The following is a 21,378-nucleotide window of genomic DNA, read 5'->3' on the forward strand; positions in this document are numbered from 1 at the left end:
CGACGGCGTAAGAGACTTACGCCCGTCGGATCTTAGCCTAATTTCGGCGTATCTTGCTTTCTGAATACAGAAAGAAGATACGCTGACGCAGCTTTGAATTTACGCGGCGTATCAATAGATACGCGGTCGTAAATTCTTGCTGAATCTCAATGTCTTTTGCAGATAAAGGCAAGTTCTGGGCAGCAGATTAAAGGATCGCTGCTCTGAGTTCATATCTTGGGGAGAATGGGCTTTATTCACAATATAGTCAAAAATATTCCAATTGCACACCTTCCAGGAAATGGCCAACGTTGCTTTTTCTGGATCGCTAACATGCATTCAATTTTTGGATGTTTTTTAACCACTTAAGCCCCGGACCAAAATGCTGCCTAAAGACCCAAGGTGTTTTTACAGTTCGGGACTGCGTCGCTTTAACAGACAATTGCGCGGTCATGCGACGTAACCCCCAAACAAAATTGGCGTCCTTTTTTTCCCCACAAATAGAGCTTTCTTTTGGTGGTATTTGATCACCTCTGCGGTTTTTATTTTTTGCGGTATAAACAAAAATAAAGCAACAATTTTGAAAAAAATGCAATATTTTTTACTTTTTGCTATAATAAATATCCCCCAAAAACCTATATAAAAACATTTTTTTCCCTCAGTTTAGGCCGATACGTATTCTTCGACCTATTTTTAGTAAAAAAAATCGCAATTAGCGTTTATCGATTGGTTTGCGCAAAATTTATAGCGTTTACAAAATAGGGGATAGTTTTATTGCATTTTTATTAATAATTTTTTTTTTTACTACTAATGGCGGCGATCAGCGATTTTTTTCGTGACTGCGACATTATGGCGGACACTTCGGACAATTTTGACACATTTTTGGGACCATTGTCATTTTCACAGCAAAAAATGCATTTAAATTGCATTGTTTATTGTGAAAATGACAGTTGCAGTTTGGGAGTTAACCACAGGGGGCGCTGTAGGAGTTAGGGTGCACCTAGTGTGTGTTTACAACTGTAGGGGGGTGTGGCTGTAGGACTGACGTCATCGATCGAGTCTCCCTATAAAAAGGATCACTCGATCGATGCGCCGCCACAGTGAAGCACGGGGAAGCCGTGTTTACATACGGCTCTCCCCGTTCTTCAACTCCGGGGAGCGATTGCGACGGAGCGGCTATAAACAAATAGCCGCGCTGTCGTCCCGGATCACTCCCTGACCGCCGCATGTAGCGGGGGGGGGGTTCCGATCGGACCCCCCACCCGCTAGAAGGACAGGACGTACATGAACGCCCATGTGCCTGTACGTGCCATACTGTGGACGTACATTTACATGCGGCGGTCGGGAAGTGGTTAAATGACCCTTGGTGTGCTGGCGAATATGTGTATTTTATTCACAATATGCCTGGGTGTACTGACCACCCCTCTATAGCAAAGAAAAAGGAGGGCTTGTTTGTGATAAGTGATGGCATGGAACTCAACAGTATAAAAAGATGTCTAGGTGCCACATCCAGAGCGCAGAACCTCACGTTCCCTGTGGGAGCCGAGATGTGACAACAGGGAAGACTTTTTTGAAAAGCGTTTCCCGCACTCGGAACACAAATACGGCTTCTCTCCGGTATGAGCCTTCCGGTGCGAGATAAGGCTGCCCCTCCTGGCAAAATATTTCCCGCATTCCGAACATTCGTACGGCTTCTCTTCTGTATGCGTCCTTTGGTGCAAAACGAGATACTGTTTCTGAGAAAAACATTTCGCGCATTCCGAACAGGAAAAAGGCTTTTCATCTGTGTGAGTCCTGTGGTGGGAGATAAGATGGGCTCTCTGTGTAAAACGTTCGCCACATTCGGAGCAAGGATATGGCTTCTCCCCCGTGTGAACCCTCTCGTGTATGGCAAGAAGCGTCTTTTCCGCAAAGCATTTACCGCATTCAGCGCAGCGGTAGGGCTTCTCCCCCGTGTGACTCTTCTGGTGTTTGACGAGTAGGTCTCTCCAAGCGTAACACCTGTCACACTCGGCACACGAGAACGGCCTCTCGGCTGTGTGAATTCTCTGGTGCCTAGCGAGTTCTGACTTCTGCCTGAAGCCCTTCCCACACTCCGAACAGGTAAACGGCTTCTCGGCGTTGTGAGTCCTTTCGTGGGACATAAGGTGGGCTCTCAGGATGAAGCGTTTTCCGCACACAGGGCAGGAAAACGGCTTGTCGGCTGTGTGAGACTTCTCGTGGTATACGAGGTGTGATTTCTCCACAAACGATTTCCCACACGCCAAACACGAGAACGGTTTCTCGCCTGTGTGGACCCGTTCGTGTCTGATGAGCGTAAACTTCCGGGAAAAGCATTTTCCGCATTCGGCACAGGCATAGGGCTTCTCCCCTGTGTGAGTACTTTGGTGTGCAATGAGATGGGCTCTCTGGATAAAAGCCTTCCCGCATTCCAAACAGGAGAATGGCTTCTCGGTTGTATGTGTCTTTTTGTGCTTAGAAAGGTTTGACCGTTCGGTGAAACCTTTCCCACACTCAGCACAGTGGTATTTCTTATCTAAAGTCCGGATCCTCTGGTGCTTGGTAGGTTCGGAGTTCTCAGTAAGGAGTTCGCCCTGTTGACGATGGGCAGCAGGGTGAACGATCGTGTTTGTAGAGGTATCAGAAGATCGTACTGGAACACGTTTAATGCGTAAAGAATCACATATGATGTCATTGTCTCCTGTTTCAGCAACTGGAAGGATAGCGGGATGTCTCTCTGTACCGTACCATCTATACTGTCCATCTGGAATAAATAAATAAATTGGAATATGAATGGTTTATTTTCAGGAAAGTTCTCTAAAATTAGAAATTTCAGTGGTAGAAGCCTTTAAAATGGACATGTGGTTTGCATGCGGCGGGCACATGCGCATGTTACTCCACTGCGGCTGCATTCACCTGGGGGAACATGTAAGGGAAGCCCAATGGCCCAGATTCAGTAAACAATTGCGCCTGCGTAACCTACTTGCTCCGGCGTTACGAATGCTCCTGATTCAGGAACATCATAACGCCGACTGCAGCCTAAAATCTGCGTGGCATAAGGCTCTTATGCCACGCAGATTTTAGGCTGCATTCTTGCGTTGACCGCTAGGGGGCGCTCCCATTGTGATCAGCGTATAGTATGCAAATTGCATACTAACACCGATTCACAATTGTTGCGCGGGCCCTGCGTACGCAAGTTACGTCGTTTCCGTATGGCGTGCTTAGCGTAAGGCTGCTCCTGCTAATAGCAGGCGCAGCCAATGCTAAGGATACCCGTCGTTCCCGCGTCGCGATGTTCGAATTTTACGTCGTTTGCGTAAGTGAATCGTGAATGGCGCTGGACGCCATTCACGTTCACTTTGAAGCAAATGACGTCCTTGCGACGTCATTTGCCGCAATGCACGTCGGGAAAGTTTCCCGACGGAGCATGCGCTTTACGATCGGCGCGGGAACCCGCCTAATTTAAATGATTCCGGCCCCCGGCGGGATCATTTACATTGCGCGCGCTTACGCCGGGCAATTTTGCCGGCGCGCCCTCGCAATTTACAGAGCTAATGCTCCGTGAATCGAGGGCATCGGCGCAAATTTGCGGGGGCGCAGGGCAAAATTGTTGCCCTGTGCCTCCGCAAAAAAAGAGCAAATCTCTTTGAATCTGGGCCTATGTAAATGGTAATTGGAGACTTAGGGCCAGATTCAGGTAGGGCGGCTTATGTTGAGGCGGCGTAGCGTATCACATATACGCTACGCTGCCGTAAGTCAGAGAGGCAAGTGCTGTATTCACAAAGCACTTGCCTCCTAAGCGCGCCTAATTCAAATGTGGAACAGGGGGACGTGTTTTATGTTAATGACTGGTGACCTGACGTGATTGACGTTTTTTACGAACGGCGCATGCGCCGTTCGTGAAAGAATCCCAGTGCGCATGCGTCGGATAGAATGCTTAAGATACGTCGAACACTGCCTACGACGTGACGTAACTTACGCACAGCCCTATTCGTGTACGACTTACGCAAACAATGTAAAAAGATAGGCCTGTTCCGACGTCCATACCTTGCATGGGCTGCGCCACCTAGGGAGCAGCTTTATCTTTACGCCGGCGTATCTCTTACGTAAACAGCGTAACTAATTGCGACGGGCGCACGTACGTTCGTGAATCGGTGTATCTTGCTCATTTGCATATTCTACGCTGAAATCGACAGAATCGCCACCTAGTGGCCAGCGTAAATATGCACCCTAAGATACGACGGCGTAGGAGACTTACGCCGCTCGTATCTTAGCCTAATTTAAGCGTATCTGGTTTCCAGAATACGCTTAAATTTACGACGGCGTAGATTCAGAGTTACGACGGCGTATCTACTGATACGCCGGCGTAACTGTCTCTGAATCCAGCTATTAATGTGGAGGTCCTTGCAAAATCCAAAATCCCTGCATCTACAGACACCAGAGATCTAACAATAACCTCTCTATCCATGTAAAGAAAAAAGAAGTATACATACCTTTTTAAGTTTAGGCGGGCGTAGCATATCTCATATGTGCTACGCCGCCGTAACTTAGAGAGGCGAGTACCGTATTCACAAAGAACTAAGTTACGGCGGCGTAGCGTAAATGGTCTGGCGTAAGCCCGCCTAATTCAAAGTAGGCTGGTAGGGGGCGTGTTGTATGGTAATGAATCGTGACCCCATGTAAATAACGCACCTAACGAACGGCTCAGTATCACGTCAAATTTTCTCCGTAAATTACGCCGGCTCAATGCTTAGTCGACGTGAACCTAACCTACGCCCATCCCCATTCACGAACGACTTGCGCAAACGACGTAAAATACGACGCTGTTGCGACGTCCATACCTAACGTGACTTACCCCTGCTTTATGAGGGGTAAAGTTACGCCGGTCGGACGCCTTACCTAAACAGCGTATTTTAATACGCCGGGCACAAGTACGTTCGTGAATCGGCGTATCTAGCTCATTTGCATATTAGACGCGGAAATCAACGGAAGCGCCACCTATCGGCCAGCGTAAATATGCACCCCAAGATACGACGGCGTAGGAGACTTACGCCGCTCGTATCTTGGCCGAATTCAAGCGCAAATGATTCTAAGAATCAGGCGCGTAGATACGACGGCGCACATTCGGACTTACGACGGCATATCTCCACGCAAGTCCTTTGTGAATCTGGGCCCTGGTGTCTATAGATGCAGGGATTTTAGATTTTGCATGGACTTCTACTTTAAAGTGTAACTAAAGACAAATCTTTTTCTATTAGGTTTGACCGGAATGGAGAGAGATTCAAACACTTGTCAGTTTTTATTGTGCCCCTATTAGGGAGATTCACCGTCTCTATTTGTCCTGTTTACCATTAGCATTGAAAGTGAAAGTGAAAGTAAAAGAAAATCTTTTGTATTGTCCCCAGAAAATAGAGGAGAAATCTTCCAATGGGGACACTAGCTCTGATGGTCTGGGCTGTCCCCAAGGAATTCCCTTACTTTTCAGGGATTTCTTCTCGCGTCCTGTTTTGGGACAGGAGAAACCAACAGGGGGTTATAATCCCCCCAAATGGCCCGTACACACAATCAGAAAGTCATACCAAAATTACTGCTTTTGAAGTGATCGTACTGTAATCTGATTGTTGCTACACAGTTTGAGAGCCGATCGTGGCAATTCATGTGAAATTCTCTGATGGGACAAGCACAAAAGTGTTTCTCGTACAATTTTCATTTAACCACTTAAGCCCCGGACCATTTTGCAGCTAAATGCCCAGGCCAGGTTTTGCGATTCGGCCCTGCGTCGCTTTAACAGACAATTGCGCGGTCGTGCGACGTGGCAAAATTGGCATCCTTTTTTCCCCACAAATAGAGCTTTCTTTTGGTGGTATTTGATCACCTATGCCGTTTTTTATTTGTTGCGCTATAAACAAAAATAGAGCGACAATTTTGAAAAAAATTCAATATTTTTTACTTTTTGCTATAATAAATATCCCCCAAAAACATATAAAAAAATGTTTTTTCCTCAGTTTATGCCGATACGTATTCTTCTACCTATTTTTGGTAAAAAAAAAAAAATCGCAATAAGCGTTTATCGATTGGTTTGCGCAAAATTTATAGCGTTTACAAAATAGGGGATAGTTTTATTGCATTTTTATAAAAAAAAATTTTTTTACTACTATTGGCGGCGATCAGCGATTTTTTTCATGACTGCGACATTATGGCGGACACTTCGGACAATTTTGACACATTTTTGGGACCATTGTCATTTTCACAGCAAAAAATGCATTTAAATTGCATTCTTTATTGTGAAAATGACAGTTGCAGTTTGGGAGTTAACCACAGGGGGCGCTGTAGGGGTTAGGGTTCACCTAGTGTGTGTTTACAACTGTAGGGGGGTGTGGCTGTAGGACTGACGTCATCGATCGAGTCTCCCTATAAAAGGGATCACTCGATCGATGCGCCGCCACAGTGAAGCACGGGGAAGCCGTGTTTACATACCGCTCTTCCCGTTCTTCAGCTCCGGGGAGCGATCGCGACGGAGCGGCTATAAACGAATAGCCGCGCCGTCATCCCAAAAATGTATCAAAAGTGTCCGCCATAATGTCGTAGTCACAAAAAAAAATCGCTGTATTTTTGTTTGCTGTCACAATGTAGAGTAAAGTAGTAAAAAAAATAAAAAAAAATAAAACTATCCCCTATTTTGTAAACGCTATAAATTTTGCGCAAACCAATCGATAAACGCTTATTGCAATTTTCTTTTACCAAAAATATGTAGAAGAATACGTATCGGCCTAAACTGAGGAAATTTTTTTTTTATATATGTTTTGGGGGGATATTTATTATAGCAAAAAGTAAAAAATACTGAATTTTTTCCAAAATTATAGCGCAAAAAATAAAAACCGCAGAGGTGATCAAATACCACCAAAAGAAAGCTCTATTTGTGGGGAAAAAAGGACGCCAATTTTGTTTGGGAGCCACGTCGCACGACCGCGCAATTGTCTGTTAAAGCGACGCAGTGCCGAATTGTAAAAACCCCTTGGGTCATTTAGCAGCATATTGGTCCGGTCCTTAAGTGGTTAAGGACCGATCCTCTTTTTCAGATTTGGTGTTTACAAGTTAAAAACTATTTTTTTTGCTAGAAAATTACTTAGAACCCCCAAACATTATAATTTTTTTTATCTAACACCCTAGAGAATAAAATGGCGGTCATTGCAATACTTTATGTCACACCGTATTTGCTCAGCGGTCTTATAAGCGCACTTTTTTTGAAAAAAATACACTTTTTTTGAATAAAAAAAAAAAGACAACAGTAAAGTTAGCCCAATTTTTTTTTTATATTGTGAAAGATAATGTTACGCCGAGTAACTGATAGTAATTGATACCCAACATGCCACGCTTCAAAATTGCGCCCGCTCGTGGAATGGCGACAAACTTTTACCCTTAAAAATCTCCATAGGCAAAGTTTACAAAATTCTACAGGTTGCATGTTTTGAGTTACAGAGGAGATCTGGGGTTAGAATTATTGCTCTCGCTCTAACGATCGCGGCGATACCTCACATGTGTGGCTTGAACACCGTTTTCATATGCGGGCGCTGCTCACGTATGCGTTCGCTTATTTTACCTTTTGTGTCACTTTAACTGACAATTGCGCGGTCGTGCGACGCTGTACCCATACAAAATGTATGTCTTTCTTTTGGTGGTATTTGATCACAATAAACCAAAAAAGCCTGTCAATTTTGAAAAAAAAAAACACAATGGGGTGGATTCAGTAACGACTTGCGCCCTCTTACGGAGGCGCAGTGTACCGTTTTAACGCTGCGCCTCCGTAATTTACGTGCGCTACGCTTCATTCATGAAGCAGTAGCTACGTAATTTGCGCGGGCGCTCCTTAAAAATGCCCGGCGTAAGGGCGCGTAATTTAAATGATCCCGTAGGGGGCATGGATCATTTAAATTAGGCGCGTTCCCGCGCCGAACGTAGTGCGCATGCTCCGTCGGGAAACTTTCCCGACGTGCATTGTGGCAAATGACGTCGCAAGGACGTCATTTGCTTCAACGTAAACGTAAATGGCGTCCAGCGCCATTCACGATTCACTTACGCAAACTACGTAATTTTCAAACATCGCGACGCGGGAACGACGGGTATACTTAGCATTGGCTGCCCCTGCTAATAGCAGGAGCAGCCTTACGTGGAACCCGACGAACGTAAACTGCGTACGTAGGGCGTGCTTACGGTTGTGAATCGGCGTTAGTATGCAATTTGCATACTCTACGCCAGGGGTGGGCAATTATTTTTTCGATGGGGCCACATGAGAAACTAAAAATATTTTGGAGGGCCGGGCCAAAAGGCTAAACTCAATACTGCATAAAATCAATTGTATTTCTTTATAAAAAGCAGTAAATATCATTGTTGGACAACTGGTACGAGTACTTGTTATAGTTAAACAATGAAAAAGTGAGGTTGCCTTACAAGAAAAAAAAAATTATTTATTAAACAAAATTTCCCAAAACAATGAACATTTTTCACTATTTGTGACTCATATTAGTGAAAATTTCCAATCACGTTCACTCAAACACATTTTGAGTTTCATTTACTGTTGGAAAGAGGTTCTTAGCATTCTCAAGACATAATGCAAAGACACTCCAAATCTTAACCACTTGCTTACTGGGCACATATACCCCCCTCCTGCCCAGGTGAAATTTCAGCTTTCGGCACTGCATCGCTTTAACTAACAATTGCGCGGTCGTGCGACGTGGCTCCCAAACAAAATTGACGTCCTTTTTTCCCCACAAGTAGAGCTTTCTTTTGGTGGTATTTGATCGCCTGTGCGGTTTTTATTTTTTGCGCTATAAACAAAGAAGTGAGACAATTTTGAAAAAAATACAATATTTTTTACTTCTTGCTATAATAAATATCCCAATTTAAAAAAAAAAATCTTTTTTTTTTCTCAGTTTAGGCCCATACGTATTCTTCTACATATTTTTGGTAAAAAAAAAAAAAATCGCAATAAGCGACTGGTTTGCGCAAAAGTTATAGCGCTTACAAAATAGGGGACAGAATTATTTTTTTTTTATTATTTTTTTTTACTAGAAATGGCGGCGATCTGCGATTTTTAATGGGACTGCGACGTTATGGCGGACACATCGGACACATTTTTGGCGCCATTCACATTTATACTGCGATCAGTGCTATAAATATGCACTAATTACAGTATAAATGTGACTGGCATTGAAGGGGTTAACACTAGGGGGTGAGGGAGGGGTTAAATGTATCCCTGCTTAGTGTTCTAACTGTAGGTGGAGGGGGGGTGACTGGGGGGGTGACCGATCTGTGTCTCTATGTACAAGAGACACAGATCGGTCTCCTCTCCAGAGACAGCACCGCTGTCTCTGTGTAAAACGGCAATGAGAGATGATCTCATATGTTTACATATGAGATCCTCTCTCATTGGCCGCACAGATCGCCTCGCGAACGGCCACTCTGATTGGCCGTTCGCGGCGATCTGTAATTGGCTGTGTCCGAGGGACACGGCCAACACAGATTTTCCCCGCAGCGCGCTCTGGAGCGCGCGCAGGGAACGCCCAAAGGGGCGGCCGTCAATTGACGGCAGTTTGGAAATTGGGATCCGCACTGTAGCCGTCAATTGACTATAGCGCGGATCCCAAGTGGTTAAAGGGGTAGTCAACTGGAAAATATTTATTTTCAACTGGTGACAGAAAGTTAGACGGATTTGTAAATTACTTCTATTAAAAAATCTTAATCCTTCCAGAACTTTTTAACGGCTGTATACTACTGAGGAAATCCCTTTCTTTCTTGATTTGCGTGATGCGTTGTCCACAGTGCTCTCTGCTGACACCTCTGTACATTTTAGGAACTGCATGAGCAGGAGAAAATCTCCATAGCAAACCATTGGTGCTGTGGACAGCTCCTAAATGAGGTGTCAGCAGAGAACACTGTGGACAACAAATCACACAAACCAAGAAAGAAAGGGATTTCCTCAGTAGTATGCAGCCACTAAAGTGGCTAAAAAGTACTGGAAGGATCAATATTTTTTATAGAAGTAATTTACAAATCTGTCTAACTTTCTGTCACCAGTTGAAAAGAAAATGGGGGAGATTTATCAAAACCCGTCCAGAGGAAACGTTGCTGAGTTGCCCATAGCAACCAATCAGATTGCTTCTTTCAGTTCTCAGAGGCCTTTTCAAAACTGAAAGAAGCAATCTGATTGGTTGCTATGGGCAACTCAGCAACGTTTCCTCTGGACGGGTTTTGATAAATCTCCCCCAATGTTTAAAAGAAAATGTTTTTCAGTTAAACTACCCCTTTAAGCAAGATACATCATATTGAACTGTCACTAAACATCACTACTAACAACATTTCACTACTAACAACATTTGTAGTCTTTGGTGTTTTAAGTTCTCTTTTCTTGTTCAGTGAGAGAAATCTAGTCTCTGCTGGGCTTTAACAAGTGCATCGAAGTCAGGTTGAATGTCTGAGGTGGAGATGCGAAGCACAGCTGACAGATGATCATCAGTGAGAGAGGATCTATACCTGGATTTCGTGAACTTCATCATTGAAAATGTTTGTTCACATACGTATGTAGAGCCAAAGAGAACCAACATCTTCTGAGCACGTCTCCTCATGTTTGGAAAGTTCTCCTCCTTGAGAGAAGAGTAGAAATCTAGCAGAGATCTTGACTTAAAGTGCTCTGCCAGTACTGCATCAGACTGCAGGTCGATGAGTTCCAGTTGAACATCACTGGGTGCATTATCCACACTGCAGGTAAAGGGAGAGGAAATCAGGCACATTTTGTCTTCGATTTGTCTGAGATCTTCAAATCGCCTTGAAAACTCACCATGCAATGCTCCCAACATGGATGAGTACCTGCGGAGGTCATCAGCTGGTGGTGTGACTTCTTTCAGGGTTTGCATGTGAGTTATATTGTTGCTCTCCAGTTGTCTTGAAAGAAACTGTAACTTTGTCATGAAAGCCTTCACCAGGCTGTGCATTTCATGAACAAAAAGGTTCTTGCCTTGCAGTTTGGTGTTCAGTTCATTCATCTGTGCAGTCAAATCAACAGAAAATGCAAAATCTGCCATCCAGTCCTCATCTGAGAGCTCAGGGAAGTCTTTGCCTTTCTTCTCACAATACTCCCGAATCTCTGCTTTCAGGTCCCAGACTCTTTTTAGCACTTTTCCCAGACTGAGCCATCTGACAGCTGTGTGGTAGCCGATGTCACGATGCTCGGTCTCATGCTCCTTCAATAGTGCGACAAACTGTCTGTGGTTCGATGCTCTTGCCCTGATGAAGTTTACTATTTTAGTAACAACATCAATGACATGGTCAATTTTTAGCACTGATTTGCATAACACATGTTGGTGTAGAATACAATGCAAAAATACCAGTTTCTGATCCATGTCGATTTCAGTCACTTTATCTTGCATACGTTTCAAAAGTCCGACATTTTTTCCGGTGAGATTTGGACATCCGTCCGTTGTGACGCCTGTCAGTCTGTCCCATTTCAGTCCCAGCCTGTCCATGCACTCATTTACCTCCGTGAACAGATCACTCCCTGTCGTCGTTCCTTTCATCGACCGCATTGCTGCCAGCTCCTCCGTAATCTTGAACTCGGGGGTTATCCCGCGGACGAATACAAGTAACTGGGCTGTGTCGCGGACATCACAGCTTTCGTCCAAAGCCAAGGAGAAAAAGTCGAAACGTGCCACTTCACGTTGCAGCTGAAGCTCCAAATTCCCCGCAATGTCCTCGATCCTTCTAGTCACGGTTCGCCTGGACAGCGGGACTTGCTCAAATGCCGCTTTTTTTTCAGGGCATATTAGTGCTGCAGAGTCCACCAAGCACTCTTTGATAAACTCCCCCTCTGAGAACGGCTTACTGTATTTCGCGATTTTGTGGGATATCACAAAGCTGCTCTGGGTTGCTGCATCCCTGGCTGCGTGAAGTTTTGTAAAACAGCCTTGCTGCTTTTGCAACTTAGCTAGCAAAGCTTCCGAAGTCTGCACCCTTTCTGCGTCAGTCAAGTTTTTATATTTTGCAGCATGTTTTGTCTCGTAATGCCGACTCAAATTGTAGTCCTTAAAAACGGCGATCTGCTCCCCGCAAACTAAACACGCGGCTTTACCTCTGATTTCGGTAAATAAATACTTAGCAGTCCAATTATTTTGGAAGACTCTGCATTCAGCATCTACCTTTCTCTTTTTAGCAGACATTTTGAGACCTAGAGTCCTGTTGTGACAAGGATCCAATCACGTGCACCCAGGGCTGCCTATGCAACCAAAAACAAAGTATTAGGTTGGTTGCATAGTTCCCCCATATTTGTAGCATAGTTTCCCTATATTAGGTAGCAGTTCCCCCACATTATGTAGCTGCAGCAGTTCTCACAGATTTGTAGCATAGATTACCCCCAAACACCCCCCCTCCACCAATGCCGTTTTATTTTTTGCTTGCAGGCTGTAAGCAACAAATAAAATGGCACAGGGGGACAGGGGGGGGGGGATTTGGATGCTGCAACAAATGAAACAACACAGGGGGATTAGGCAGGGTGCTGCAAGCTGCAGAACCCCCCTAATCCCCCTGTGCCGTTTTAATTTGTTGCAGCATTCCCCAAGGCCCCCCCAGACCACCTGTGCCCTTTTATTTATTTTCTTTTTATTGTACTGCCAGCATCTATGGGCAACCGCCCCTACCACTGCACCCCTTCCCCCCCGGGCCCGGTGTCTTTTTAAATACGCATACACACTCACCTGGCCTGAGAGTCCGGGAGGCTCAGGTGGTGTACGGTGCAGTCGGTGAAGTGCTGTCCGCCCTTTGAGAGGGAGCCAGGGAAGAGGGGGTCCCGTTCTCTTCAGCGGCAGCCGCAACTGACGAGTGATATCAATGACGTCCTCCTGCGCGGTCTGCGGAGAAGCATCACGTGTGTGATGTCCGTCACCAGTCCCAGCAAGCAGCAAATTAAACAGGCCGGAAAAGCTGTTGACAGTGGCCGCAGCGCAGCCCAGGCTGACTATTAAGCAGATCTGGCTGTGCCGCAGCCGCTATACAACAGTTAGCGGGCATGACAATTACCCAGGAAGCCACTGCGGTACTGGTAAAGACAGTCAGTGGCTCCCTGAGGATGAAAGCGACGGCGGCGGCCGCAAGACGATTGACGGCGGCCGCAAGGAGATTGACGGCGGCCGCAAGGAGATTGATGGCGGCGTTTAAAAGACGGGCAGCGGTGGCGCGATGCGCGGGCCGGTCAGAGAACGTAAGCGGGCCGTATGCGGCCCGTATAATGCCCAGGTCTGCTCTACGCTGACCACTACGGGAACGCCACCTAGCGGCCATCGTAAGAATGCAGCCTAAGATACGACGGCATAAGAGCCTTATGTCAGTCATATCTTAGGCTGCAGTCGGCGTATCGAGGTTCCTGAATCAGAAGTCTATACGCCGGCGCAACTAAGCAATTGCGCTGCGTAACTATGGATACGCAGACGCAATTGCTTGTTGAATCTACCCCAATATTTTTTACTTTCTGCTATAAAACACATGCGATAAATGTAAAAAAAATAAAAAGGAATTTATTAATCAGTTTAGGCCAATATGTACTCTGCTACGTTTTCGGTAAAAAAACAAACGCAATAAGCGTATATTGATTGGTTTGCTTAAAAGCTATAGGCCCGGATTCACAAAGCACTTACGCCGACGTATCTCCAGATACGCCGCTTAAGTGCAAATATGCGCTGTCGTATCTATGCGCCAGACTCAGAAACCAAGATACGCTTGAAAATAGGCTTCATCCGACCAACGTAACTTGAGTGGGCGCATATTTACGCTGGACGTATTTGGCGCTCCCATTGATTTTCTATTCACATATGCAAATGAGGGAGATACGCCAATTCGTGAACGTCCGTCCGTCCGACGCAGTGCGCGTAAAGTCATACGTCTGGCGTAAAGTTATGCCCCATAAAGGAGGTGTAACTCAGCAGCATCCATGCAAAGGGCTGCACCAGGGAACACAAGCTGACGTATTTTACGTAGTTTACGTAGGACGTGAATATGACTAGGCGTAGGTTACGTTCACGCCGTAGGCAGTGATCCGGCGTATCTTAGGGAGTAGTTCCGACGTGATTCTGAGCATGCGCACTGGGATGCGCCCACAGGACGGCGCATGCCCCGTTCATTATACGTATCTGTCTGAGACTCAGCCCATCATTTGCATGGGGTCACGCCTCATTTGCATGGCTCACGCCCACTGCCGGCTTACGCCTAGGAAACCCAGCGCAGATTTGGCAGCACTGGCTTTGTGAATCCAGTGCTTGCCTCTCTGCGCTACGTCGGCGTAGCGTAAAGGAGATACGCTACGGCGGCATAAATATGCGCCAATGTATGTGAATCCGGGCCATAGTGTCTACAAAATAGGGGAAAGATTTAGGGGCTTTTTATTTTTTTTACTGGTAATGGCGGGGATCAGCGATTTTTCGCGGTACTGCAACATTGCGGTGAACAAATCCGACCCTAATGCCGCGTACACACGATTATTTATCAGCATGAAAAAAAAACTTTGTTTTTCAGCATGTTGAAAATACGACGTTTTCCCAACTTCATCATTAAAACGGCCTTGCCTACACACCATCGTTTTTAAAAAATGATCTAGCAAAGCGCGGTGACGTACAACACGTACGACGGCACTATAAAGGGGAAGTTCCATTCGCCTTTGGGCTGCTTTAGCCGATTCCGTATTAGTAAAAGACGATTCGCGCTTTTCTGTCTGTTACAGCGTGATGAATGTGCTTACTCCATTATGAACGGTAGTTTTATCAGAACGAGAGCTCCCGTCTCATAACTTGCTTCTGAGCATGCGCGGGTTTAAAACGTCGTTTTAGCCCACACACGATCATTTTTTACAACCCGAAAAACGACATAGTTTAAAACGACGTTAAAAAATGCAGCATGTTCGAATTTTTTTTTTTGTCGTTTTTTCAGAATCTGAAAAATGATGTGAAGCCCACACACGATCATTTTAAATGACGTTTTTGAAAAACAAAGTTTTTTTCATGCTGAAAAATGATCGTGTGTACGCGGCATTAGTGCCACTTTTTGGTGACCAGTGACACCAATACAGTGATCAGTGCTATAAAAATTCACTGATCATTGTATAAATGGCACTAACAGAGAAGGGGTAAACACTAGGGGGTGATCAAAGGGTTAAGTGGGAGGTGTTTCTAACTTTAGTTGTATGTGCACCGACGGTAACCTGCTCCCGCTGTGATTGGACATAATCAGCGGGTCCGGCGGACTCGATGTCCGCCGGGGACCCGTCAATCGTTCGGGAGAGAAGCACAACGTCAGTCTGCATGTAAACAAGGCAGATTTCCATTCTGTGAGAAGTCAAGATAGTGATAATGGGCCAGATTCTCGTAGATCAGCGTATCTACGAGCGGGGCGTAGCGTATGCCATTAACACTACGCCGCCGCAACTTACTAGAGCAAGTGCCGTATTCTCAAAGCACTTGCTCCGTAATTTGCGGCGGCGTGGTGTAAATGGCCCGGCGTATCCCCGCGTAATTCAAAGGGGGCGGCTTGTATTTAAATTAAGCGTGCCCCCATGCCGAACGTAGCCCAGTGCGCATGCTCCGTAGTATGCCGCAAATACATTGTTTTCGACGTGAACGTAATTAACGCACAGCCCTATTCGCGACGAGTTACGTAAACAACGGAAAAACCCGACGCTGTCCCGACAGCCATACTTAACATGGCATACGGCGGACCGACGTAAGGTTACCCCTCATATAGCAGGGGTAACCTTACGCTTACGGAAACAACGTAAAGTACGGCGAAGCGGCGCAAAAACTTTCGGGAATCGGCGTATCGGCTCATTTGCATATGCGACACCGAAATCTACGTAAAAGCCACCTAGCGGCTAGCGTAGTACTGCATTTAGGATCCGACGGTGTAAGTGACTTACACCAGTCGGATCCTAGCCTAATTCTGGCGTATCTTGTTTTGAGAATACAAAACAATGATACGCCGGCGGGATTTTCGAATTACGTCGCTGTATCTGTAGATACACCGGCGTAATTCTTTTGAGAATCTGGCCCTCTGTTTCTGCATAGCAGGAACATGGATCTCTGCCTTCCCATAGTACAAGCACCTCCCCCAACAGTGAGTAAGAACTCCCTAGGCACACAGTTAACCCTTTGATCGCCCCTGAAGTTAACCCCTTCCCAGCCAGTGTCATTAGTACAGTGACAGTGCATATTTTTTAGCAATGATCACTGTATTAGTGTCACTGGTCCCCAAAAAGTGTCAGTTTGTGTCCGATTTGTCAGACGCAATATGGATTTAAAGTTCATTACTCACCTGTGCTGATCTCTGGAGGGATCTCCTCCTCATTATGCAGATCATCGCCCCTTACAGACAGCTCCTCTGCTTCCCCTTTAACCTCGACTTTAACGATGATCAGATTTTCATCCTTAATGACAACAAAAAGGAACAGAAATAGTAAACTAATTTCAATAAACAGAAAATTATCACTCAAAACCCCAACTGTGGGCTGATGTTACATTTACCCATGCAAAGGGCGGCCACCCCCCCCCCCCCCCAGCACTGCATTGGGTTAAATTCTTATTTGTCTAAGAAGGTATAGGTGCAAATATTTACCTTACTTAGCCAGCGCTCACCGCCGATTTTCTACGCTCTGGAATGTGGGCAGGCTGGTGTGCGCAATGCAGAACTGCTGGTCTTGCACTACAGTGGAACCTTGAATTACAAGCATAATCCGTTCCAGGAGAATGCTTGTAATCCAAAGCACTCGCATATCAAAGCGAGTTTCCCCACAGAAGTCAATGGAAACTAAGATAATTTGTTCTGCATGGACTTCTATTGCATGCAATACCGCATGTGGCCAGAGGTGCGGGGGCGCCGGAGAGACTCAGAAATACTGATCGCTCAGCTGAACTTGGAGACCCACGGAAAGGCTCGGGAACCGAGTATTTCCGAACCGTTCCAACGATCACCGGCACCCCCACACCTCTGGTCAAATGCTGTACTGGTCTGTAATTACCGCTCACATCCACAGCTGCCTGGTCTGTTATTACCGCTCACATCTACAGCTGCCTGGTCTTTTATTACAGCTCACATCTACAGCTGCCTGGTCTGTTATTACCAGTCACATCTACAGCTGCATGGTCTGGTATTACCAGTCACATCTACAGCTGCCTGGTCTGTTATTACCGCTCACATCTACAGCTGCCTGGTCTTTTATTATCGCTCACATCTACAGCTGCCTGGTCTGTTATTACCGCTCACATCTACAGCTGTCTGGTCTGTTATTACCGGTCACATCTACAGCTGCCTGGTCTTTTATTACCGCTCACATCTACAGCTGCCTGGTCTTTTATTACCGCTCACATCTACAGCTGCCTGGTCTGTTATTACCGGTCACATCCACAGACTGCAACTGCAACAGAACTAATAAAGTGCAGTCAGCATGTACACTTCATCAAAACCTAATTTCATCTGCATTTGCCTTCACAAAACCTAATTTTATCTCATCTACCTGATCCTCCTGAGGGATCTCCTGATCTTCCTGTGTGGAGTCCCGGGAATACAGAGGACGGGGACTTCTCTCTGAAGGATTTCTGTTACTGGATCCATCTGTAGGAAACACACACATGTAGATTCAAAGGTGCATTAATGATACAAACTAAGCAGGTAAATAAAAAAGTCCTCCAAAATAATAATAGGTTGTGGAGCTGTTTTGTACCGGAATTACAGACCTTACCTGTGCTGACGTCTATAGAAATGTCCTCCTCTTTAATCCTTGTGTGTCCTCCCTTCTCCTCAGCTTTGATGTCTCTCTCAGTGTCTCCGGGGTCTGTGAATAAAGAAGAGAGTGAAGCCCCCTGTACTGAGATGTATGAGAGACCCCAGAGAGTGTGTGGGGGGGGGGGGGGGGGAGACTGGTCACGTCTCTTGGCTGGTAACACACAATGACATGATGTGAGGAGGAGAGCCGGAGTCTAATAGAGGCTGATGGCTCCTGACTCCCCCACTGGGCACATACTGTCTCCCCATTACTGTCTACTGACAGAGGAGGGGGGAGAAGAAGAGATTGTTGTAGTGACTGAACAAGGAGAATCTGGGACTCTTCTCTGGATTGAGACTGCACTCACACCTGAGGGACGCAACGCGTTTGGCACCTAAGTAGGTTATGTACTTTTTTGGCACTGAGCCAAGCGTGTTTTTGCAGGTTTATTTGTTTGGAGTGCTATTAAAATAATAAGAGATTGTTGTAGTGACTGAACAAGGAGAATCTTGGACTCTTCCCTGGATTGAGACTGCATTCACACCTGAGGGACGCAACGCGTTAGGGAACCTAAGTAGGTTACGTACCTTTTTTGGCACTGAGCCAAGCGTGTTTTTGCAGGTTTATTTGTTTGGAGTACTATTAAAATAATAAGAGATTGTTGTAGTGACTGAACAAGGGGAATCTGGGACTCTTCTCTGGATTTAGTGTTTATTACTCACCTGTGCTGATCTCTGGAGGGATTTCGTCCACCTTACATGGACCATCACCCAACACATACGGTTCTTCTTCATCCTCAACTTTAACAACAATCAAGCCTTCATCCTGGATAGGAAACACTAACTTTAACCATGTTCGATTTAGCATGAGACTGGTTTAGTTAAGACTTTTTTTCCCATCTACCTGATCAGTTTGAGGGATCTCATGATGTTCCCGTGTAGAATCCCAGGAATACAGAGGATGGGAGAGACATCTGTTACTGGATCCATCTGTAGGAAACACACACTGACTGAATACATTGGGCCAGATCCACGTACCTCCGCGCATCTATACGTCCGGCGTAGCGTATCTCAGATACACTACGCCGCCGTAACTTACAGCGTATTTTCCGTATCCTGAAAGAATTTGCTCCGTAAGTTACGGCGGCGTAGTGTAACTGTGTCGGCGTAAGGGCGCGCAATTCAAATGGATAAGATGTGGGCACGTTTTATGGTAATACGCCTTGACCCCACAAAAATGAAGTTTTTTTGGAACGTCCGTGGGGGTATCCCAGTGCACATGCTCCAAATTAACCCGCAACAAGCCAATGCTTTCGACGTGAACGTAGGCAAAGCCCTATCCGCAAACGTTTTACGCAAACGACGAAAAATTCGACGCTAGCCCGACGTCCATACTTAACATTGGCTACGCCTCATATAGCAGGGGGAACTTTACGCCGGAAAAAGCCTTACGGAAAGGACGTAAAAAAACTGCGCCGGCCGGACGTACGTTTGTGGATTGGCGTATCTAGCTAATTTGCATACTCGACGCGGAAATAGACGGAAGCGCCACCTAGCGGCCAGCAAAAATATGCACCTACGATCCGACGGCGTACTAAGACGTACGCCAGTGGGATCGAGCCCACAGTCAGTCGTGTCTTGTTTTGTGGATACAAAACAAAGATACGACGGGGCATCTTAAAAATTACGCTGCGTATCGATAGATACGCCGGCGTAATTCCTTTGTGGATCTGGCCCATTGTTTCTATGTCTTTATATCAGAGGATGTGTTTATCTTTCAGGGGTCTCAAACTGGCGGCCCTCCAGCTGTTGCAAAACTACAAGTCCCATGAGGCATTGCAAGGTTGACGGTTACAAGTATGACTCCCACAGGCAGAGGCATGATGGGACTTGTAGTTTTGCAACAGATGGAGGGCCGCCAGTTTTGAGACCCTTGATCTAGGTGGATCTTCAATACTCTTCTCTCCTTTACAAGAAATAAACGTCTCCTCTTACCCGGGGATGTGAGGAACGGACGATTCTCCATCATGACGTCCTCATACAAATCTTTGTATCCTTCTAAATATTCCCACTCCTCTCTATGTCTGCATTTTTGTAAAGGCTAGGAATCTCACACTGCAATATATCAAATAAATTCATGGACATAAAATTCTCACAAATATATATATTCCAAAAAGTTTGTAATGCAATAGATGAAAATATTATTACTAAGAAATCAGACCATTTTCTTCTGGAAATTTTGGGTAGAATGCTTCACTGTTGGTGGTCAGTGGGTAGAATGCTCCAGTGTTGGTGATCAGTGGGTAGAATGCTCCAGTGTTGGTGGTCAGTGGGTAGAATACCCCACTGTTGGTGGTCAGTGGGTAGAAGAATGCTCCAGTGATGGTGGTCAGTGAGTAATATAATCCAGTGTCAGTGGTCAATGGGTAGAAGAATGCACCAGTGTTGGCGATCAGAGCTGGCAGTTGATGGGAGGAAGAACGCTTAGTGTTAAAGGTTGGTGGGTGAAAGAATGCCCTTGCGTTGGTGGTCAGTGGGTAGAAGATTGCCTGGCATTGGTGGTCAGTGGGTGGATGATTGCCTGGCATTGGTGGTCAGTGAATGGATGATTGCCTGGCGTTGATGGTCAGTGGTAGGAAGAACACCTGGCGTTGGTGGTCAGTGGGTACAGGATTGCCTGGTGTTGATGGTCAGTGGTAGGAAGACTGCCTGGCATTGATGGTCAGTTGTAGGCAGATTGCCTGGCATTGGTGGTCAGTGTGTGGAAAATTGCCTGGCATTGGTGGTCAGTGGGTGGAAGATTGCCTGGCATTGGTGGTCAGTGGTAAGAAAATTGTCTGGCATTGGTGGTCAGTGGTAAGAAAATTGTCTGGCGTTGGTGGTCAGTGGGTGGAAGATTGCTTGGCATTGGTGGTCAGTGGTAGGAAGAATAACTGGCGTTGGTGGTCAGTGGGTGGAAGATTGCTTGGCGTGGGTGGTCAGTGGAAGGAAGAATACTTGGCATTGGTGGTCAGTGGTAGGAAGAATACCTGGCATTGGTGGTCAGTGGTAGGAAGAATACCTGGCATTGGTGGTCAGTGGTAGGAAGAATACCTGGCATTGGTGGTCAGTGGTAGGAAGAATACCTGGCATTGGTGGTCAGTGGTAGGAAGAATACCTGGCATTGGTGGTCAGTGGTAAGAAGGATACCTGGCATTGGTGGTCAGTGGTAAGAAGGATACCTGGCGTTGGTGGTCAGTGGTAGGAAGAATACCTGGCATGGGCTCCCAGACATTTCCTGGACCCTGGAATTTTGATATGAATCAGTCCCCCAGGATCCAGGCCAGTTGGAAGGTCTTAGAACTATTTTAGTTTATTCTCCTTATTGCTTTAATAAGGAATCTGTCTGCCCTGAACCCTCCATGCCATTTATATAACCTCCAGAGATTTAAAGGCTCAGAGACTTTCTACAGGAGCTGAGTGCTGGTCTATTCCCTGTCAATTAATAAGAAGACATTATTACCTCCTCCTCACTGGGCTCACACTCTCCAGCTCTCTCGCTCCAACCATTATTATTCTTGGGGGAAAAAACCCTAATAACACTTCTTCCGGGCTACAACAAAATGGCCGCCG

At 45.9% G+C, this 21,378-nt stretch overlaps 1 protein-coding gene across 1 annotated transcript; it reads right to left on the bottom strand.

The window, feature by feature from the left end:
- Nucleotides 1-1,306: 1,306 nt before the first annotated feature.
- LOC120909872 (gastrula zinc finger protein XlCGF57.1-like) lies at nt 1,307-21,375 on the bottom strand. The gene is made up of 8 exons (XM_040321641.1): nt 21,269-21,375; nt 19,762-19,881; nt 18,671-18,756; nt 18,490-18,592; nt 17,744-17,836; nt 17,519-17,616; nt 16,321-16,432; nt 1,307-2,743 (listed from the first exon to the last, which is right to left on the bottom strand). The coding sequence occupies exons 2-8, from the start codon at nt 19,793-19,795 to the stop codon at nt 1,476-1,478; spliced, it is 1,794 nt and encodes a 597-aa protein (XP_040177575.1). The 5' UTR covers nt 19,796-19,881; nt 21,269-21,375; the 3' UTR covers nt 1,307-1,475.
- Nucleotides 21,376-21,378: the final 3 nt, after the last annotated feature.

The sequence above is a fragment of the Rana temporaria genome, chromosome 8 (assembly GCF_905171775.1).
Source record: "Rana temporaria chromosome 8, aRanTem1.1, whole genome shotgun sequence".
Taxonomy (NCBI): Eukaryota; Metazoa; Chordata; class Amphibia; order Anura; family Ranidae; genus Rana; species Rana temporaria.